This window comes from Schistocerca cancellata, chromosome 7, assembly GCF_023864275.1.
Source record: "Schistocerca cancellata isolate TAMUIC-IGC-003103 chromosome 7, iqSchCanc2.1, whole genome shotgun sequence".
NCBI classification, from domain to species: Eukaryota; Metazoa; Arthropoda; class Insecta; order Orthoptera; family Acrididae; genus Schistocerca; species Schistocerca cancellata.
The window spans coordinates 32299168-32320608 of record NC_064632.1 but is presented as its reverse complement, the minus strand read 5'-3'; the positions used below and the strand labels follow the sequence as shown (position 1 = coordinate 32320608).

Genomic DNA, 21441 nt, shown 5'->3' with positions numbered 1-21441 from the left:
TGTTAGCTCTCAATTGGGCAACTGAAGTGGCCACCGTTAAACATTATTTGTAATTTTCTAGAATTCCTTGTCATTTACAATATGTTAACCTTTTCTTCGAAAATTATATAATGAAGATAAAAAAATTTATATGCGTAAAAATACAAACGTTTCGTAAGTGTCGTTAATGAGTTGGGGGTGTCATGACCCTAAAAACGCCTCCCTCCCTCTAGCGCCACGCCTGATGCTTAATTGAATTTACATAAAAGTAATTCCTCATAGGGCAAATGGAGTAGTAATAACTGCTTGTTCTTGTTCATCATATTCCACAGCTGAGATCTGGTGATAGGCTTTTAAGAGGGCTGTCATAGATAATATTGTCTTTCGTAATGAGTATTCGTGGAACTGCAGAGCAGCCTGGGTGGGTGCAGTAATTTAGACGCGATAATTAACACAAAGACATAAATGTTAAGATCACTGCCTTGGCAACAGCCATAGTTGGTAGCTAATAATGAATGAAAGAAATTAACTTCGATCGTGGTGACATCGGTTACACTTTAACCTTCCTTCGTTCGCTTGCTGCAGTGCAAATGATGGTACATTTATTGACGATGGTATTGGATGTTAACTTTGACTATCGTGAAGTAAGTCCAGACCTGATACCGTAAGAATAGAAGTCACAAAATTTAAATTTGAAACGCGCGGCTCTACAGTAACAGTTCTCAGCAAGTGAATCCCTGATAAACAGTACCTTTGCTACTAGTGAACTCAAGCTGCATAATAAATTAGAATTAATTTACGTTTGGATGCAATATTAATTGATTATTATTCTTCACAAATTATTTTCATCTCTAAATAATTACATGAAAGCTTCGCTAACGACATCTTGTTAATAAAAATATCATGACCCAAAATGTACCTTGAAAGCGCCATTTTCAGCGTATTGTCTAAAAGGCAAGAAGCACGAACAGTTAGCCGCTGCAGGTGTACTGAAGTGGTGGTGTTATAGCCTGCTTTGCACTCGGTACAGCATCGAGCAGTACTCTAGTCTACATTAATTGTAATAGTTACGTACTGTGAGAGGCATTTCTAAAATGGGCGTGGAAGTAGAAGTAATTTCACCCGGCGATGGTAAGCAGAAAATGAAAATTTAGCTCTTAGGCATTATACAATAGCCTCAATTTCGCTCGTTTTTCTGAATATAAGATTGTTTCTGTGCTGATCCAAAGGAAGACTCGCCACAAGACCATACGGTGATTATCAGTTATTCCAAGATTGTATGTTTCGTTCGCGTGTACTTCACTGGATGAACGCAAAGTATTCTTAGAAGCTTTCAAAAAGTTAGTTCTTCAATGCATTTGATACAGTTAATAAAGAGCAAAAGCTAATGGACCGTATTTGCTGTGACAAGAAGACAGCTATATCTCCTTGTTATACTGAATGAAATTGGTTTCATCAGTGGTGTTCACTATGGTAAATTGAGACATTTCGAGAGCTACATTCGTTTGCTTTATCTCGCGGAATACAGCAGAGTGATTCCTCGAACTGTCTACCGTACATACGTGTTTGTACAGGCCACTCATTTACCTTATTAATTTTCAATGATCACAATATTTCTCAATGTAGTCCTTCCACAGATGAATTTATTTTTCGTGTGTCTGAATGGTTAACATGTTGCTCTCCATTAGCCTCCTAGTAATCTGTAGCTTTTGCTTTAGCTGTCCGTGCCAAACACCCGTTAGTCAAAACTGGCAAGACACAGATTGTAAACTTCTTCGCACATGAGCAGCTTGGTTTTGGAAAAGCCTATATGAAGTTTACTAAAAGCATTCCAGGCTTATTTTTTTTTAAAAAAATATTCTGGTCTGTCTAGTTCTCTTCAACTGCACAATGTCTTCATTATACATTGTCCTAGTATAATCTTAATTGGTCAGCAGGTTTACTTTCTAACTAGTTAGAAACTTCTTTTCATCAATTGTTCAAGTTTATCTGCACTGCAGACACAGTAGGGCCTGCAGTACCATCAGCAATACACGATTTAGGTATATTCCATGAACCAGTATCACTCTTTCAGTTACCAGTATAAGAATTTGAAAAATAATTGCCCTGATGAAACTCTATAAACTTGTAATGCTGAAATTTCAGTAAATCTGTGGCTAAAACGAGGTAACGCCTGCTCACTTATGAAAACACAACATAGGCCTACTTTTTGTATTAATGATACTCCAGGTTTTATAAAATCCTGGAACAAAACTAAATTTTAATCAGTGTTGAATCAGATTGTTGTTTTCCAGGTGATGTAGCTTATGGCTGCTTCCTTGCTACAGGGGAATATTATCAGTGCATATTAATTCATGAATGGTGCTTCAGACTAAATGTTTGTGTAATTGTTCTTTTTGACTTGTAGATCTTTTTTGTGTGAATTAACAACTGCAGATTCTAAATCTATTACATTTGAGAACAGGAGGGTAGTAAATAAGTGAAAAATTGAGAAATTTAGGAAATTGCTCAAAGACATGGACTGGATAGATGTTTACAATAGGCTGGACTCAAATGGAAGACAAAGCATTCTTTAATAAAGTTGCCTCCACTTTTGAAAATTGTTTTCCCTTCAAGGTAACTCAAATCATATGGAAGTCAAAAAATAAACAGTGGATTAGGCCTACACAAGGAATAAAGATATCATATGGGGCAGAGAGGAGACTGTGTGCACTATCTAGGAACTGCTCTAATGTTAGAATTGTAATGTATTACAAAGTATACTGCAATATATTGAAGCAAGTAATCCAGAAATCAAAGCAGCTTTATTATGAGAAAGACAATTGCATCAGGTAACAAAATAAAAACTGTATGGGATACTGTGAAGACAGACACAACTGGGGGAGGGGGGGGGGGGGAAGAGAGAGAGACGAGAAACAGATAGCTCTAGAAATAAATGACTTCGTTAACAAGTACATGTAGTGTTGCAAACCTCTTAAATGAGTACTTCATTTCTGTTACTGACAGCTTGGGGTTAGCAGGTTTGGTGAACAGTACAATGGAGTATCTACGACAAGTCTTTAAAAATAACTTCAGTAAAATGGAAATGACACTCCTGTCTCCCAAAGAAAGTAGCATCCATCATAAAATCCTTAATCTTAAGTATTCCAGTTGGTATGATAACATGTCAACGAAGTTAATCATAGAGTGCTCATGCGAGTTGAGTTCTATCTTAAGTTATTTGTGTAATCAATCTCTTATCAGCAGAACATTTCCAGACTGGCTAAAATATGCTGAAGTTAAGCCTCTTTATAAGAAGGGGGATAAAGAGACACCATCAAACTATCGACCACTTTTGCCAGCTTTGCAAAAATATTTGCAAAGGTTGTGTTAAAGCATCTCCTTAAGCATCTGACTGCAAATAATATATTGTCCAAGTCACATATAGAGAAAACTATTTACATTTACAGTGAGAATGTACTTAATTCATTAGATAATAAATTAGAGGCTACTGGCATTTTCTGTGATGTCAAAAGCCTTAGACTGTGTGAATCACAGCAAGTAAATTAGAATATTATGGTGTCACTGGCAGTGCTGTGAAATGGTTTGAGTCTTATCTATCTAACAGGAAACAGTGTCGTTGCGAAATACCTGTGCAGTAAGCAGTCTGTATTCATCTGACTGGCAATTAATTACATGTGGTTGTCCTCAAGGTTCCATCTCGGGACATTTGCCTTTTCTTGTGTACATTAAAACTTATCATCTGTTACATTTCCAGATGCTAAATTTGTTTTGTTTGTAGATGCAATAAACATTGCAATAAGCCACAAGCCAAGTACATATTTATAAACAGCTGTTAATCAAATTTTCACTGACATTGATAAGTGGTTTAACACCAATTCATTGTCATTAAACTTTGAGAAGACCCACTATATGAAGTTCAGAACCTGTAAGAGATTTCCTTCCAGCATAACATATGAAGATATTCAGATAGAAGAGCTTGGGAGTGTTAAATTTCTGGGATTACAACTCGATAAAAAATTCAGTTGGGAAGGCCATACCACAGAATTGCTTAAGCGCCTAAACAAGTCTGTATTTGCTGTGAGGTTGTCAGATGTAAGAGATATAAATATAAAAAAAACTTGCATACTTTCATTCTATTATGTCATATGGGATCATATTCTGGGGCAATTCATCAAATTGAGCAAAAGTTTTTAGGGTGCAAAACCATGTGATAAGAATCATTAGTGGTGTAAATTCAAGAACATCTTGTAGAAACCTGTTCAAGGAACTTCGCGTTCTAACCACTGCTTCTCAGTGTTTATTCCTTAATGAAATATGTTGCAAATAATACATCTGTTTCCAACCAATAGCTCAATACATAGTATCAATACTAGGAATAAGAACAGTCTACATAAAGAATTAAAATCACTTTCCTTTGGGGACGCCCATGTGTGAGGCTCTGGCTTGAGTGGGTGGTACTAGGGTGGCTTGAGTGGGTGGTACTAGGGTGGCTTGAGTGGGTGGTACTAGGGTGGCTTGAGTGGGTGGTACTAGGGTGGCTTGAGTGGGTGGTACTAGGGTGGCTTGAGTGGGTGGTACTAGGGTGGCTGGAGTGGGTGGTACTAGGGTGGACGCCTTGCACATGAAGCGACAAAAGCTTCAACATCCTGGCCATTCTGTGGCTGTCTCTAAGAGTGATAGAAGACATGACACTCCTTCTGATCCTTAAGCCTTCCCCTCCCTGGCCACCCCCTGGGAAGAGGTCAAGCTCACTGGCTTGGGTTGAAACCTTTCACTCAGTACCTGGTTTGTACCAGGACAGATGACGATAATTTTGCCATGACCAAGCCTTTGTTTTTAATGGAGACGATTGAAGAAAAGTACGGCAAAGTGGAATCCATGAGTAAAATGCGGTCCAGTTCTTTGCTCGTAAAGAAATCTTCTGCTGCCCAATTTGAAGCCCTGTGTGCTTGTGACCATCTCGGTGACATCCCAGTCTCCGTTGCACCCCACCAATCTTTGAACTCGGTACAGGGCGTCATTTTCCACTGGAATCTTCTCCTCCAAACTGACGAGGAGCTCTGTGCATACCTCGAGAGGTGAGGAGTTCGATTTTTCCATCGTGTACAGCAAGGCCCTAAAAACAGTTGCACTGATAAAGGCGCCTTTATCCTGGCCTTTGAGGGGGATACCCTCCCAGAGCAGGTCAAGGTGATGGTGTATCGGTGTGACGTAAAACCTTACGTTCCACCACCGATGAGATGCTTTAAATGCTTACAGTTTGGCCACATGTCTTCCCGCTGCACCAATGATCCCCTCTGTGGTGACTGTGGGAGCCCCCTCCATGAGGGGAGTGCTTGTGTTTCCCTGCCAGTGTGCGTAAATTGTAATCCGCAGAATCCTACATGCTCCCCAGCATGCCTGGTGTATGTGAAAGAATGACGGATTCAAGAGTAAGAGACCTTATATCGATTTGCCCTCACTGAGGCTCGTCGGAAGTATGACCGGCTCCATCCCGTGCCTGTAACTTCTACTTTTGCTTCAGTTATATCCATTCCCCCTCCTCTTCCCAGCCCCGCCCCATTTGCCCCACACATTCTGCCTCACCGCCTCTCTCTCTCTCTCTCTCTCTCTCTCTCTCTCTCTCTCTCTCTCTCTCTTCCCACCCCCACCCCACTCCCACTTCCCCTCCCCATCAGTACCCATACCCACCCCTTCGGATGCTGCTCCCCCTCCCCCACCGGAAAAGCGCTCCCATTCTTCGGCAGCCACTGGTACTGGAGCTCCCTCCCGGGACTCCTCTTCCCGGCAACCCCCTGAAAGGTGATCTGCAGCTCCACATCGGCTGTGCGATCTGCAGCTGGTGGGCACCAAGATTGCCATGGGTAATTCTGTGCCTGACCTCACTGCAGTCTGCCCTTATCTTCCTTCACAAGAGAAGCAGCAGAAACACAAGAAAAAGGGCAAGGCACCTCCAGTACCCCTTCAGGTGCCGCCTTCCCCTCGTCCAGCCAATGAACCAACAGTCTGACCCATCCTATATGGACATTACCCCATCCTTATCGGTGATGGATGGTGACTCGGTGGTGTGACCAGCTCCAGTCTGTTCACTTCCCTGTGTTTGGAGATTCCTGACTCCCCTCCCTGGCCACGATCCTCTTTTCTCTCCCATTTATCACATTTTAGATTTGGTTAGTCTCCTTTTACAATAAACACTTTTACATTCTAGCGGTTGAACGCTTTTGAATAGCAGGTGGTCTTGCCTGTAGTGCATCAGAGGTGGGATATTTCCTGCCTCTAGCATAGCCTTGAGGTTGCCCACTTGCTGTTTTCCCTCCTTTAGTTTTCACCATTGAAAACACGACTGCACTTTCTCCCCTTGCGGGTTTCTGGTGGTTTTTGCACCTTGGTCCGCAAGGACATTGTTAGTCAATGGGTTCCCCTCCATACCACTCTGGAAGCAATTGCTGTCAGGGTCCTTGTGGACACTCCAATAGCAATCTGTAATCTCTATCTCCCACCTGACAGGCTGCCCACAGCCCTTGCCCTAACCACCCTTCTTCAAAAACTCCCTTCCTGCTTCTAGGGGACTTAAATGCCCACAGCCCTCTTTGGGATAGTCACACCACTACTGTCCTTGGAAGGACAGTTGTTTTTCTGGCAGGGCTTGACCTCTGTCTACTGAACACCGGCACTCCCACACACTTTAGTGTGGCACACCGCACTTTCTCTGCCATTGACCTCTCCATCTGCAGTCCCGGCCTTCTTCCCTCCATTCATGGGGTGTCCACGATGACTTATGTGACAACGATCATTACCTGGTTGTTCTGACCTTCCTTCAGTGTGTCTCACTCCTTCACCCTCCCAGGTCTACACAGACTTTGACTGCTGCCATTCTTTCTGCAGCTGTTTCAGCCATCCCTTCTTGATGGACTCTGGGAATTGCTGTGGCCATAAGACTGCCGCCGTGCTCTTAGACACTTAAAGTGGCACCCTTCTACTACTCCCCTTCTGGCCTTTAAATGATTCCGTGCCCGGGCCCGTTACCTAATCAAATTTCAGAAACGGATTTGCTGGGAATGATGTGTGGCTGCCATAGGACCGCACACACCCTCTTCACAAGTCTGGGCAAAACTCAGGTGAATTTTTTGCCATCGTCGTCCCACGGTGTTGCAGGAATTTCTGTGCATGGTGTTGTCCGTACCCATCTGGACTTTGTCACAGAGCATTTCGCTCAACACTTTGCCCAAGCCTCTGCATTGATTCAGTATCTGCCCACATTACTCCTCCTGAAAGAGCACTTGGAACGACTGCCTTTGTCTTTAGTTTTTCGCTGCTTGGAGGCTTATAATGCCCCATTTAGCGAGTGGGAATTCGCCAGCGGCCTCGCCATTTGTCCCAACACGGCTCCTGGACCGGATCAGATACATAACCAAATGCTCAAACACTTTATCAGTGACTGGCCACCGTCATATACTGACCCTTTTCAATCGTCTGTGGAGTGGGGGTATTTCCTACCCAGTGGCAGGAAAGCATTGTTATTCCGGTGTTGAAGCCTGGGAAGCCACCTTTTCAGTTGGATAGCTACCGTCCAATTAACCTTACCAACACCCTCTGCAAGCTCCCCTAATGCCTGGTGAGTTGGCGACTGATTTGGATCCTTGAATACCGTGAACTTTTGTCATCAAATGAAAAAGGTGTTTGCTGTGGCCCCTCTACAGAGGATAACTTGGTCCACGTGGAGTCTGCTATCCCATCAGCTCCTGCCCATCGGCGACACCTCACTGCAGTCTTCTTTGACCTGCATAAAGCCTGAGACACCACCTGGTGCCACCACATCCTCACTACCCTTCACAAATGGGGCCTTTGTGGTACTCTGCCCATTTTTATCTGTAACTTTCTATCTTGTCACTCTTTCTCGGTCCAAGTTGGTTCCTCCTACAGCACTTCCCAACGGCAAGAAAATGGGGTTCCATAGGGTTCCACGCTGAGCGTCCCTCTTTCGCGTAGCCATTAATGGACAGGTGACGGCTGCTGGGCCAAGTGTCCCCTCTTTGTATGCTGACGATTTTTGTATCTACGTCACTTCCTCAGTCACGGGTGGTGCAGAACGCCGCCTACAGGGGGCGATCTATCAGGTGCAATCTTGGGCTCTATACCATGGCTTTGTTTTCGATGGCCAAGTTATGTGTTGTGCATTTTTGCCGTTGCCGTTCGGCCCATCCCTATCCGGACCTGTTCCTCGAGGTGTTGGATACCACTCGCTTCTTGGTCTGGTCTTCAATGCCCGGTTGATGTGTCTCCCTCATCTTCACCAGCTGAAGAGGATGTGCTGGTTAAATCTCAATGTTCTGTGCAGTACCACCTGAGGTGCAGACCGCTCTATTGTACTGTGATTGTACAAAGTGCTGGTCCAGTCTCGTTTGGACTATGGGAGTCCTGTCTATGGTTCTGAATCGGCTTTGACATTGCAGAGACTAGACCCCATCCACCATTGTGAGATACAACTTGACTGGTGCCTTCCGGACTAGCCCCATGATTAGTCTTTTTGCTGAGGTGGGGATTCCACTGCTGCGAGTTTTGGGTCAACAACGGATGATATCTTACGCCCTCCGCATTCGCTGCACCCAAAGCACCCTAATTATGGTCTCCTTTGGCTGCCCGCATTCAGTTGCTCTTTTCTGAGCTTCAGCACTTCCCTTTGCCGCCTCTTTTCTCCACTCTCACTCATACCCCTCCATGGTGTGTCTTGGCCACAGCTCTGTCTTGATCTCTCCATCAATTCAAAGGATTATGTTTCTCGGATGCCCTTCACCACTAATTCTACTGTCTCCTCAGTTCAGTCCAGGGTTCAGAAATGATTTATACTGATGGCTCCTTGGTTGCTGGTCACACTGGTTATGCTTGCACCTATGCAAGACATATGGAACTTCGTTCCTTGCCAGATGGCTGTAGTGTTTTGACTGCAGAATTGGTAGCCATCTCGCACACACTGGACCATGTCCACTTCTGCTCAGGACTGTCCTTCACTATCTGTAGTGACTTCTTGAGCAGTTAGCTTCCCTCGCCACCTGTTGGTCCACCTCTCCTTGATCAATGTGGATGCTCAGTAGTTTTCATTTAGACTCCCTGCCATGTTGGGATCCCTGGCAATGAACTTGCCAGTCAACTGGCTAAATTGGCTACTAACAGGCCATCTCTTGCTATTGGCATTCCGGAAATATACTTTCCTTCGGCATTACATTGTCAGGTTTTGGGACTTTGGAACACAAAGTGGCACGCTTTTTTCACCGAACAAGCTCAGAGCGATAAAGGATTCTACACCTATGTGGTGGTCCTCCTTACGGGCCTCGTAAGGCCTCTATCATCCTTTGCCAGCTCTGCATTGGCCATACTTGGCTGACTCAGTTATCTCCTCTGTCGTGAGGACACCCCCCCCCCCCCCCCTCTCTGTCATTGTGTTGTGGATCCATGTTAACTGTGCTTCACCTCTTACTGGTAGCTGACACTGCCTCAGCGGCTGATCTAGTTTTGAGATTTCTTCATGATGGGGGTTTTTATCGCTTTATTTAAGGGTGGGACCTCCAACCTTATCCGTGGGTGGAGGGGATGGCAGGCCGTCTTGCTCTCCTCTTCGTCCCAATTGCACTGGCTTCGACTGGGCTTGGTGGTTCAACCTCACCCTTTGCCTTCCCACTCCTTTCCTGATGAGGTCTGTTTTGAGTGTCTATCTTGTCTACCTGTGCTTCTTCCGTCATGCCCCTGTCATTATTCACTTTATTTTCCTTCTTTCTTCGTCTCCCTCCTCCCTTTCTTCTCTGTCAATAGTTCGTAATTTTATTGCCATTGTAGTTCCCTCTTATAGTGTGAGTTTTTATCAGTTTTAGTTATTCCAAGGTTGGAGGGACTGATGACTGTGTAGTTTGGTCTCTTTCTCCAATCCAACCAACTTACCTTGGTCCAAAAAGGGTTCCAATATTCAGGACCACACATTTTCAATAAATTGCCAGCAACCATTAGAGACTTGGTTTCAGGCCAAACACAGTTTAAACAACTTTGAAAGACTTTTTGAGAGGCAACTCCTACTCCATAGATAAAGATCTTAACAGAGACTGTTAAGCCAGCTTAAGTAAAAATATGTTAGATTTCAGTTTTGAGAACACTTGGTCACAACAGTCAAGATTAGGTATTTTGTGTATGAGAAATTTATTAATAGTACATAACAGTGTTTCATTCTGACAGTGTGTTAATCCTGTGAATATTAGCTGTTCCAGTTTACTGCATTGTATTAACGTATTTCAACTATCTCCTGCCAAATGATCAGGGTAGTAAGTATTATATTCAAATGTTTTATGTTTTTATGTTATACTTTGACATTTTCCACATCCATGAGAATCATCTCATTTTTTGGGTCTGTGGAATGAAAACTTAATCTAATCTAAACATTATTGGTCATTGAATGATATATTTCAAAGGCTGTGTGTTGACTTGATCTACAGTTTTGAAAGATAAATAAAGAGAGATCAGGGTTAAGTTGGATTCAGAAGTAACTTTTGAGATGCCATTGGATGTTTGAGGATCATAAGATAAAGCGGGTTGGTAATTAACAGGGGTATGCCCAGCTGTTTTGTTGATTGGAGTGAGACATAGGGTGGAGGTTACTGAAGTATACTCCTGGAGATATTTAAAAATGGAAGATTTAAAGACAGGAGATAGATAAAGGATCTGTACACAAGAAAGTAATAGTAAGAATTGGTGTGAAGCCAGCAGTTAAAACTACTATTGGAAGAGGTGCTAGACAAGGGTGTTATTTATCAATGCTTTTCAATATTTATGTTGAGATATTAACAAAGTAAGCATTAAGTGTGTTCATCATTAACATAATGGCAATTGACAAAAGAAACAAATTGTTGCAGGACAGACGTACCCTAAAACTGGCCAGACTGTGGTTGTTCACTACACAGGTATGTAAGGGTCTTTGTATACTTTCGTGTTATATGCTTTTTCTAGCTACTGCAACTTGTGGCACTGCCTTAACACATGAGCAGTGTGTTTTGTTGCTTGGTCGCCTGTAGCACTGCTCAACCACTCCAAATTTATATTTACACTGCATAGGATTCCCTGATTCCAAAACTAAAATACTGTATCTGGCATTTTTGTATTACAAATTGCATACTAAGGAAATGCCATGCTTAGATACACTGTTGCTTCAAAGAACTATTAAAAGGAGGTAATTTTTTGTGTAACTTCATGTAGTTGAAATCTGATGTGATGCTTGTGTATAAACCTATTGTCTTCAGTCTCTCCTTTTGGTTTCAAATCATACTAATTCTTTAATCTTGTACATCATGAATATTATGCTTTCTCTTACATAATGGTCATACAATACCTCTAGAAAATACTTAGCACAACACTGTTGCTTGTGTTTTTGTGTTTGCAATTTTATATTGGAACTCCTTGCTGAAAAGTGCTGTTTTTATAAAGGCAGTGTTTGTATTGTATGATGCTTCATTTTATGTCTTGTACTTTGAGGCTAGGCATTTAATTTTTTGCTTTTACTTCCAACAAACTTAAGTGGTTTCAATATACAGACACTTAATGTGAAATGGATGAGCACTGGGAAAAGAGGTCTTCTGCAGGTATGTTGGCTTTGTGTGTGTGTGTGTGTGTGTGTGTGTGTGTGTGTGTGTGTGTGTGTGTTGGGGGGGGGTGTTTGTTTGCTATCTCCTCCCAATCCCTGGATCACTTCCAACCATATTTGGCACAGAGACAGCAGGCCTCAAAAGTATCGGTACTGTGGAGGTTTATAGCCTGCTAGCTCCTAATAAAAGTGGGATCCGGGCAAAAACATCTTTTTTTTCAACCCCTGGCATGAAGGCTGCCATGTATGACAGGCATATTGTAGGGGACCAGTATCGGCCTGTCAAATCCAATCTGCTGATCAGCCCACACATGTGGGCCCTTACATGTAGGCAGCCCTACATGTCAAGTATGTTGTGGGAGTAACATTGGTAAACTTTATAGAACTGTGTTGCAGGGGCTAGAGGTGCTGATGAACGAGAACAGAGAGAAGTTGAGGTGGATAATAGAGGGTATGGACAGAGTGAGGGAAGGAAGGGAAGGTGCATGGAACTGGTGGGAGTAGTAGAGGCATAATGACAAGGTGGGAAAGGAACTGGGGAGACAGGAGGAAGACATGGTTAGAGGAAATGTGGAGAGACATAACGAGATTACTTTGAGCAATTGCCAGTATTGTGAGAAAACGAGCGTTGTTGTATATGCTCATATAAGATGACGTAGGAAGTGCATGCTTGGTGTTTGCTCTGCTCATACACTTTTTGTCACATTTCCGGGCTAATTTAATGCATACTGGGGCATTATGTGACCATGTGCAGCACTGTTGCATGTTCCTCTGAGGGGTCATGAGTTATTGTACTTAGTGCAATTGTTTTATCATATTGTAGCCAGGTAAGGAATGCAAAATAAGGAATCAGTTCCTGGCATAATATTAATTTCAGAACTAGACTCTACAACTCAACGTACCCTAATACTTTGCTTTGTGGTGAGCTTAACATAATTTTTTTAATTCCTTATCTGCAATATTGTTATGTAGCATTTCCAATCAGGTTTACATGCACGCAGCACTGCAAAAAGAAAGTAAGAACAAATACTAATTTCTTGCAAAAATAAAAGGTGCTTGTGTACACAAAAACTAAGGATAAGTTATTTCATGATTATTTCCATATCTTTAAATAATCAACAAGGTTATCTGTAAAGCCAAGAAACACTGACTGGCAGTTCATATTCTACTCTAGGAATAAATATAAATCCATGTGGGGAGTTACAATGATAAAACACGGTGGGCTCCCAGTCTATAATTTACCAAAAAATGGCATTCTGTGAATTATGATGATGTAAATTATAAAAAAATAATAGTGTTGAAACAAGTTGTGGTCGAACAACATTATTTTTCACGGAAGGCTGGTTTGTAAAATTCTGCTAAAGCATATTTGAGACAAAATATTTTATTAAATACTACTAACCAAATTTGCCTGCTTAGTCATCTTTAAGTGAATATTTATGTATGTTCATACATATACAGCATTAAGAGACCTTACATTATCATGTAAAAGAAACTGAATGTCAGAGAAGGTTGAAAGAGCATCAGAATTTCGTAAACCGTACTAAAATGCATTATTCGTCTTAAAGTGCACATTTGTATGTCCACATTCACACTGAGGTACTTCATATTAAGCTTTTCAGTCTCATTTTTGGTATGCAACTGTTCTTGGAGTACCGCTATTGTAACATCTGATGTTTGATTCTTTATTATGGCATAATGTGATTCCTGCCAGAAAGTGAAAATGTGCACTTGAAATTGAGAGAACAATTGAAACTAGCCAATAGTGTGGAATGAAACATAGTTTCATATAAACTGAATACCTCTACAGAAAAGATTAAAAACAGCAATTTTTTTTAGCAAACATATAAAAATCACTTCATCGATCTGCAAGACAATGAATGCTTGACTGCTAATAACATGGAAATAAATTTAGAAACCTGAAACTAACAAATTTTAGTCTTTCAAGATTATTTGAATGTATTTTAATTCACTTGATAGCTTCCAGTCATAGTAATCCATTTTGTTTTCATTTGAAGTGAGAGCCGTAAACAAAGAGAAAGTAGCAAAATCAAGTAATGTAAACACAGGTCACATGGAGACTATCCCTCACTATGACTCGGAGTGCTCTGCACATGTAAGAATCGTGCAACTTTGGAGTGCTATAAAACTTTCTTCGTGCAGGTTCTAGCTGCTTCTTGCTGCTCATTGCATAAGCAACTGGCAGCCACACTGAGCAGCCAAAATAGAAGAAGGCTCTGCTTAAAAGCAGACTTCAGTTCTGTACATGCATGTGCATCCACTGGCAGCTGCTTAAATGACCTATTTACTTGTTGCAAGAACAAGAAGGTACCTCATACTTAATCCTGAGGTATGCTGATAGTGATTTGCTCAGTTGTGGTAAGAGCTACATAGTTCTGCCCCCCCCCCCCTTCTTTCCATTTATAGTAAAAATGCTTAATGTGCAACAAAATACTCATAAGATATTTGTCTGTCTAATAAGTCTAATTTATGTTGTACCTTGTTTCTATAGTTGATAGTGCACTGCATATGACACTCACTAATATGCAGCTAGGCTACTGATCAATCTGTTAAAACCTTTCTCACATACACATTTGTTAGGTTCTCCAACTCCCAACGAGGTTGTCACCTAACCTAGACCTCAGGCTGTTCTACAAATCAGTTACCATGGCCATGATTTTTATAAGGGGCCCATTACAATATCTTAGCCCCATTCTGAAAAGGGCTCTTTAAATAAACTTGTGGAGATATTTGTCTGATGTGAACTAAGCAAATTATTAGTTATATTACGAAGTCTGCCCCCAAGGGGGTCCACAACTCTTTTGTGGATACGTGCGTGGCGAGCACGGGGCCCCGAGCTATTGCAGCCTTCTTTCTCTCCAGGGCTGCATTTCCTTCCCCTTCCCCTTCCCCTCCTTGCTCCTTTCCCATCGCCCTCTCCTCTCCCTCTCTTGGTGTCCTTGCTTATGTTGGCCCCCGCTATTCTCCTGGTTCTGTTGGTTTTACAATCCAGCTTTGTTGCATAATCATCTCCTCCTTTTGGCATTCCTGGGTCCCCCTCTGGGGTTTGACCTCCATTACAAAATTTCTCCTCCATAGTGTGAGCCATTTGGGGAAGAGCACCTTACCTAGTGTCTCCGACGTGCGCCTTCCTAGTACATTCCACCTTTTCTTTCACGTCATTGTCTGATGCTAGGGTGCATAGCCAGCACGGCAGCCAGCCCGTGTGGTGGGGTAGCTATGTACCCTTTTGGTTGAGCCCCCTGAACACACAGGGATCACACTTCTGATACCTGAGCTGTGACCTCCTCATGCATGTGTATGCCTTGGAGTGGTTGCTCGTCATCCTGGAGCATCGGACCTCCCGGCAATGGCCGCTGTGCCAGACGGCTCTTGCTGTGGCTGGGTGGTGCCCGTGAGGAGAGCCCCTGATCGGAGTGGGTGGTATCAGGGCAGACGCTATGCAAATGAAACGCATACGGGTCCAGAACTCTGGCCATCCTTCTGCGGCCATATCTCTGCGTGGACCTGATTCTTCAAGTGCTTCTTCTCTTGCCCCTTTGGCCTTCCCTTCCATGGCTACCCCCTGGGAAGAGGGTCAGGCCCGTCGGCTAGGGGCAAAACCTTTCCCCCGTTATCTAGTTTGCACCAGGACTGATGGAGATACTTTCACCAATACCAAACCTTTATTCTTTGTGGAACACATTGAAGAAAAGTTTGGCGAAGTGGACTCCCTGAGCAAGATGCGGTCCGGTTCGTTGCTGATCAAAACTGCTTCAGCTGCCCAATCTGCAGTCCTTCGTGCCTGTACCCATCTTGGCACAATTCCTGTGTCCATTACCCCCCACCAGTCTCTAAATATGGTACAAGGTGTGATTTTTCACAGGGACCTCATCCTTCAAACTGATGAACTTCGGGACAATCTCGGACGACGGGGTGTTCACTTTGTTCGGCGTGTCCAGAAGGGTCCTAAAGACAATCGCCTTTATCCTGGCCTTTGAAGGAGATACCCTCCCTGAGAAAGTTATTATGGTTTATCGATGTGATGTGAAGCCGTACATTCCACCTCCTATGAGGTGTTTTAAGTGCTTGCATTTTGGACAAGTCTTCCCGTTGTTCACAGGCCCCTCTCTGTGGTGACTGTGGACGTCCACTCCATGAGGGGAGTCCCTGTGTTCCCCCTCCTGTGTGTGTAATTGTCATGGTAGTCATTCTCCATGTTCACCAGATTGCCCTGTATATAAGAAGGAAAAGAAGATACAGGAGTAAAAGTCCCTCGATCGTTTAACCTACACAGAGGCCCGTAAGAAATATACACGTCTTCACCCTGTGTCCATGACATCTAGTTACGCCTTGGTTACATCTTCACCCATTCCTCCCCCTTCCTTACCCCCATCCCGGACCCCTCTCCTCCCCCCTCACCCCCTCCCCCGCGGCTCCCACACCTTCTCCTCTGGGCACTGCTCCCCCTCCCCCTCCGCCGATTGGCCACTATACACTGCACAGGTCGTGTCCCACTTCTTCGGCGTCTGCTGGTCAAGGGCACCTCTCCCAGGATGCCCGTTCCTGGTACCTTCCAGGCCAAAGGCCTGCTGCCCTCTTTCTGTTCCTGATCTTGCTGCAGCTGGCTCCTTTATGCCACACAGCCGCCCTCGATCTCAGCCTGAAAAGAAGAAGAAACATAAGTCCCGGGACAAAGAGCCTCTGGTGTCACCAGAGGTCCCTTCCCCGACTTCACAACCGGATTCTGACCTGTAGTTCATGGATGTCGCCCCCTCCTTGTCGGTGACGGGTGGGGATCCGGCGGTGTGACTGGCTTTAGAGTGTTCAGCCCCCATTTAAATCATAGTTGTGTGGTTCTGCAATGGAATTGTAGTGGATACTATCATCACCTTCCGGAATTGAAATCCCTTCTTTCGTCTTACTCTGCAGCTTGTGTGGTTCTCCAAGAATCTCATTTTACTGATTCTCACTCACCAACCCTCCGTGGGTTCCGTGTTTTCTGTCGAAATCGGGTCGGACCCCTGTGGGCTTCTGGTGGTGTTTGTACATTGGTCCGTACAGACATAGCTAGCACGTGGATTCCTCTTCAAACTACATTGGAAGCGGTTGCTGTTAGGGTCCACCTAGACTCTGCGGTCAGTTTGCAATCTTTATCTCCCTCCTGACAGGACTCTTCCACCTGCTGCCTTAGCTGCCCTTCTTCAGCAACTTCCTCCTCCCTTCCTCCTCCTTGGGGATTTTAATGCTCATCATCCCTTGTAGGGCAGTGCCTTTCCATCTAGACGAGGTCTTCTTATAGACCAGTTTATTGCAGACCACGACTTGTGCCTTCTTAATGATGGCTCCCCTACTCATTTCAGTGCCGGTCATGGTACCTTTTCTGCCATTCATCTTTCTTTCTTCTCCTTCTCTCCTCCCTTCATTACACTGGTTGCCACACGACGACCTTTGTGATAGTGACCATTTCCCGTTGATTATCTCGCTCCCTTCCTGCTCCCCGATGGACAGGTTACGTCATTGGTCTTTCCAACGTGCCGATTGGCCACTATACACTGCACAGGTCGTGTTTTCTCCCTCTTTGTCGGGTTGTATTGATGACGTTCTACGTGACATGTCTCATGCGATTGTTCGCGCTGCTAACCTTGCTGTCCCGCGCTCATCTGGACCATTTCGTCGCCGGCAAGTCCCATGGTGGAGTACGGCCATTGCCATTGCCATTGCCATCTGTGTTCGCCGTCGAGCTTTGCAACACTTTGAGGCACCCATCCGTAGCCAGCCTTACTACCTTTAAACACCTCCGCGCTAAAGCCCATTATTTAATCAAACAGAGCAAGCGGATATGTTGGGAACGATTCGTTTCTTCCCTTGGTTCTACTGTCCCTCTGTCATGGGTATGGGCTACACTTCGCTCTCTCCAAGGTTGCCATCGGCAGTCCACCCTCCCAGGCCTTCACCTCCCAGATGGCCTTTGTACGGACCCATTAGTTCTTGCAGAACATCTTGTGACCCATTTTGCAGTGGCCTCAGCATCAGCCTCCTATCCAGCTGCTTTCCTTCACCTGAAACAGCGGGCTGAAGCTTTCACCTTATGTTTTACTCCTTGTGAGTCAGAATCTTACAATGAACCTTTTACTGAATGGGAATTTCTTTCTGCTCTATCTTCTTCTCATGATACGGCCCCTGGCCCAGATTCCATTCATAACCAACTGCTTCAAAATCTCAGTGCTCCACAATGGCAACATCTTCTTTGGGTATTTAACCATATCTGGCTCCAGGGTGACTTCCCTTCTCAATGGAGGGATAGCATCGTGGTTCCTGTCCTTAAGCCTGGTAAGAACCCCCTATCTGTTGACAGCTATCGGCCAATTAGTTCGACCAATGTTGTTTGTAAGTTACTTGAACGGATGGTAGCCCGTCGGCTCAATTGGGTCCTCGAAACTCGGGATCTATTGTCCCCCTACCAGTGTGGCTTTCGAGAGGGACGGTCTCCAATCGATCATTTACTTCGCTTGGAATCCGCAGTTCGGCAGGCTTTTTCCCAGTGCCGCCATTTGGTTGCAGTGCTTTTTGACCTTCGCAAGGCCTATGACACGGCCTGGCGCCATCACATCTTACTTACCCTTCAGCAGTGGGGTCTTCGGGGCCCACTCCCAATTTTTATCCGCCAGTTCCTGTTCCATTGGTCATTCGGAGTTAGAGTTGGTACTGTTTTTAGTTCTCCACGGACCCAGGAGACGGGCATCCCTTAGGGTTCTGTCTTGAGTGTCCTTTTCCTCATTGCTATCGATGGTCTTGTGGCCTCTTTCGGTCCTTTGGTCACCCCTGCCCTGTATGTGGACGATTTCTGCATTTGGGTTACTTCCTCTTTGATGGCATCTGCAGAGCGGCAGCTCCAGGGAGCTATACGGCGTGCCTCTGCATGGACCCTCTCGCACGGGTTTCGATTCTCTCCTTTAAAATCGCGAGTGGTCCACTTCTGTTGCCGTACTACGATCCACCCTGATCCAGAACTCTTATCTCGATGCCCATCGATTGCCTGTGGTCCCACAGTTTCGTTTCCTGGGTCTTCTTTTTTACAACAAGCTCACTTGGCTGCCCCATATCAGACATCTGAAGGTAGGATGTTTCCGTAAACTCAATGTCCTTCGCTTCCTTGCCCACTCCTCTTGGGGTGCGGACCGTTCCCTCCTCCTCCTCCGTCTTTATCGTGCTCTAGTTCTGTCTCGCTTGCACTATGGTTGTCAAGTTTATGGTTCAGCTGCTCCTTCCACACTGCACGTGCTGGATCCAGTCCACCATCGTGTTATCCGTTTGGCCACCGGTGCCTTCCCTACTAGCCCTGTTGATAGTCTCCTGGTTGAAGCTGGGATCCCCTCCCCTTTCTGTTCGGCGGTCCCAGCTTCTGGTGTCTTATGCACTCACTATCTGTTCCTCTCCCACTCATCCTTCCTATTCTATCCTGTTCACAGACCATGGACGTTGCCCACCCGACTCCCGCCCTCGGGCGGGTTTACCGGTTCGGCTCCGCCTTGAGTCTCTTTGCCGTGATTTTCAGCTTCCTTCTTTGTTCTGCCTTCCTCACCCCCCCCCCCCCCCCCCCCCCCCCTTTGGTTAGTTCCTCGGCCTCGAATTCGGAAGGATCTCCGCTGAGGTCCAAAAGATCCCATCCCCCCCCGGTGGTGTTCCGTTCCTTTTTCCGCCAAATTTTATGGGAGTTTTGGGATGCTGTTGTTTTTTTACACTGATGGCTCTAAATCTACTGATCATGTGGGGTATGCCTTCACGTCCTCTGTCGGAACGGAAAATCATCTGCTGCCACCTACATGTGGGGTGTTTACTGCGGAATTGATGGCAATTTCCCAGGCCCTTACCTTTATTAAACAGTCCCAACACAACTGCGTTTTGTTATGTACGGACTCGATGAGTGGCCTTCTTGCTATTGACCGGTGTTTTTCGCGCCATCCCTTGGTCTCTGCCATCCATGACCATCTCGCTGATATTCACCGTGCTGCTTGTTCCATTGACTTCCTGTGGGTCCCTGCCCATGTGGGTATCCCGGGTAATGAGCTCGCTGATCGTTTGGCTGGGGGAGCAGTCGCTTACCCCCCGTTTTCTGTAACCCCTCCTGCAACGGATTTACGGCTTCACATCAAATCACACTTCGCACAGTCATGGGCCAATTCTTGTGAGGCTACTCCCCTGTCTAATAAACTTCGTGCTATTAAGGTGACACCAGGCCCATGGAGTTCTTCCTTTCGCATCTCCCAAAAGGACTCGACCACACTGTGTCGTCTCCGCATTGGCCATAGCAGGCTGACCCATGGTTTTCTTTTGCGTGATGAGCCACCCCCACTTTGTGGTTGTGGAGCCTTCCAGTCGGTAGCCCACATTTTGGTTGAATGCCCCCTTCTTTTGGCTCTGCGTGCTAAGTACAGACTCCCCCACACTTTACCTTTGATGTTGGCTGACGATTCCCGGATGGTCTCTCTGGTTCTCAGTTTCCTCTGGGAAAGTGGTTTTTATTCTCAGTTTTAAGGTTTTTAATCTCTCTCTGGTATTTGGGCAGGGCGGTGAGTGTTTGGGTCTCTCCCACTGTAAGCAGTGTTCAGAGATTACCGATTCACCTCCCTGACCGAAATCCTCTTTTCTTCCCCTTTTACTCTGTTTTTACCCTTGTTTTTAAGGCTTGGTTAGTCTCCTTTTCCCCATAGGTACTTTCTACATTCTAGCGGTTGTACCTTTTAAGTCACAGGTGGTCTTGCCTATGCTGCTTCAGCATAGCGTTGGGTTCGTTCTCTTGCTGACTTCCGTCGTTTTGTTTTTACCATTGACAACATGACTGCCCCTTTACGTTTTTAGCTTTATCCCTTTTATTGTTCTGACTTTCCTGAGATGTCACATTAGTGGAATGGACCATATGTGAAACAAGGGACTGATGACCTTGCTGTTAAACTTTAAACCTCAACCAACCAACCATTATGAAGTCTGGGGCATTAAACTACAGAAAATTGAAATTAGTGATTTTTATGGTCTAAACATTCCATTTATTCATTCAGATAATTGTGAGATCCCAGGAGAATGCTCAGCAATATGGAGCATGTCAAAATAATGTTATCACAGAGATAAAGTTTTGATAGTTTGGCATTGTAAATTAAGAGCATTAAATGTGGTAAAATGAGATTAATTTACCAAATAATACAGGTGCTGAATTGTTGAAAGGCATGTAAACAAGAGTGAGAACTTTGTTAGCTTTCGGACAAATCATTGTACAGAGCTGTAACTTGTTCATCTGACCGTTCCTCACATCTGTTTTACATACTTAGTAAATGTTTTCCTGTCGTGTGCCACCCAGTTTTACCTTCAGTATTCCTGTATAGTGTTTACTTACACTTACCACTCTGCAGTCATTTGCATTTCGCTTCCTCCCACTGCAGTAAAATCCGAACCCCAAAGGGACCTCTGTCCCATCTGTATTAGTCCCGAAAACTGCCACATACTGTTCCTTAAACGCTTTTTAGACCATTGAATTCTCCCAACAGCCTAACCATAAAAAAATTTCCCTCTGTAGATGCCCCCTTTCACAGCAACCTCCAAACTTTGATTCTGCCAATCTCTTAGCTCTCATTAAGTTGATACGTGCTGGTGGTGGTGGTGGTGGTGGTGGTGGTGGTGGTGGTGGTGGTGGTGGTGGTGGTGGTGGTCACTCAACAGCATGGTTACCAAGAGTCAGAATGTCTTTTGATACTAGAGAAACAAATCCTTGTGGCACATGAACCACCCAGTTCCCTTGTCACCCGTTAAGCAAAACTGTGCAGAACCAACTCCCTAAACACTGT

General features: G+C 44.6%; 1 protein-coding gene across 1 annotated transcript in view; it reads left to right on the top strand.

Moving 5' to 3' along the window:
- Positions 1-896: 896 nt before the first annotated feature.
- The window catches only part of LOC126092487 (peptidyl-prolyl cis-trans isomerase Fkbp12), a 38512-nt gene continuing 17967 nt past the window's right edge, over positions 897-21441 (top strand). The window contains exons 1-2 of the mRNA XM_049908105.1: positions 897-1110; positions 10878-10925. Of these exons, the coding sequence (XP_049764062.1) occupies positions 1074-1110; positions 10878-10925 (85 nt within the window). The 5' untranslated portion in view covers positions 897-1073. The remainder of the gene's footprint in view (positions 1111-10877; positions 10926-21441) is intronic.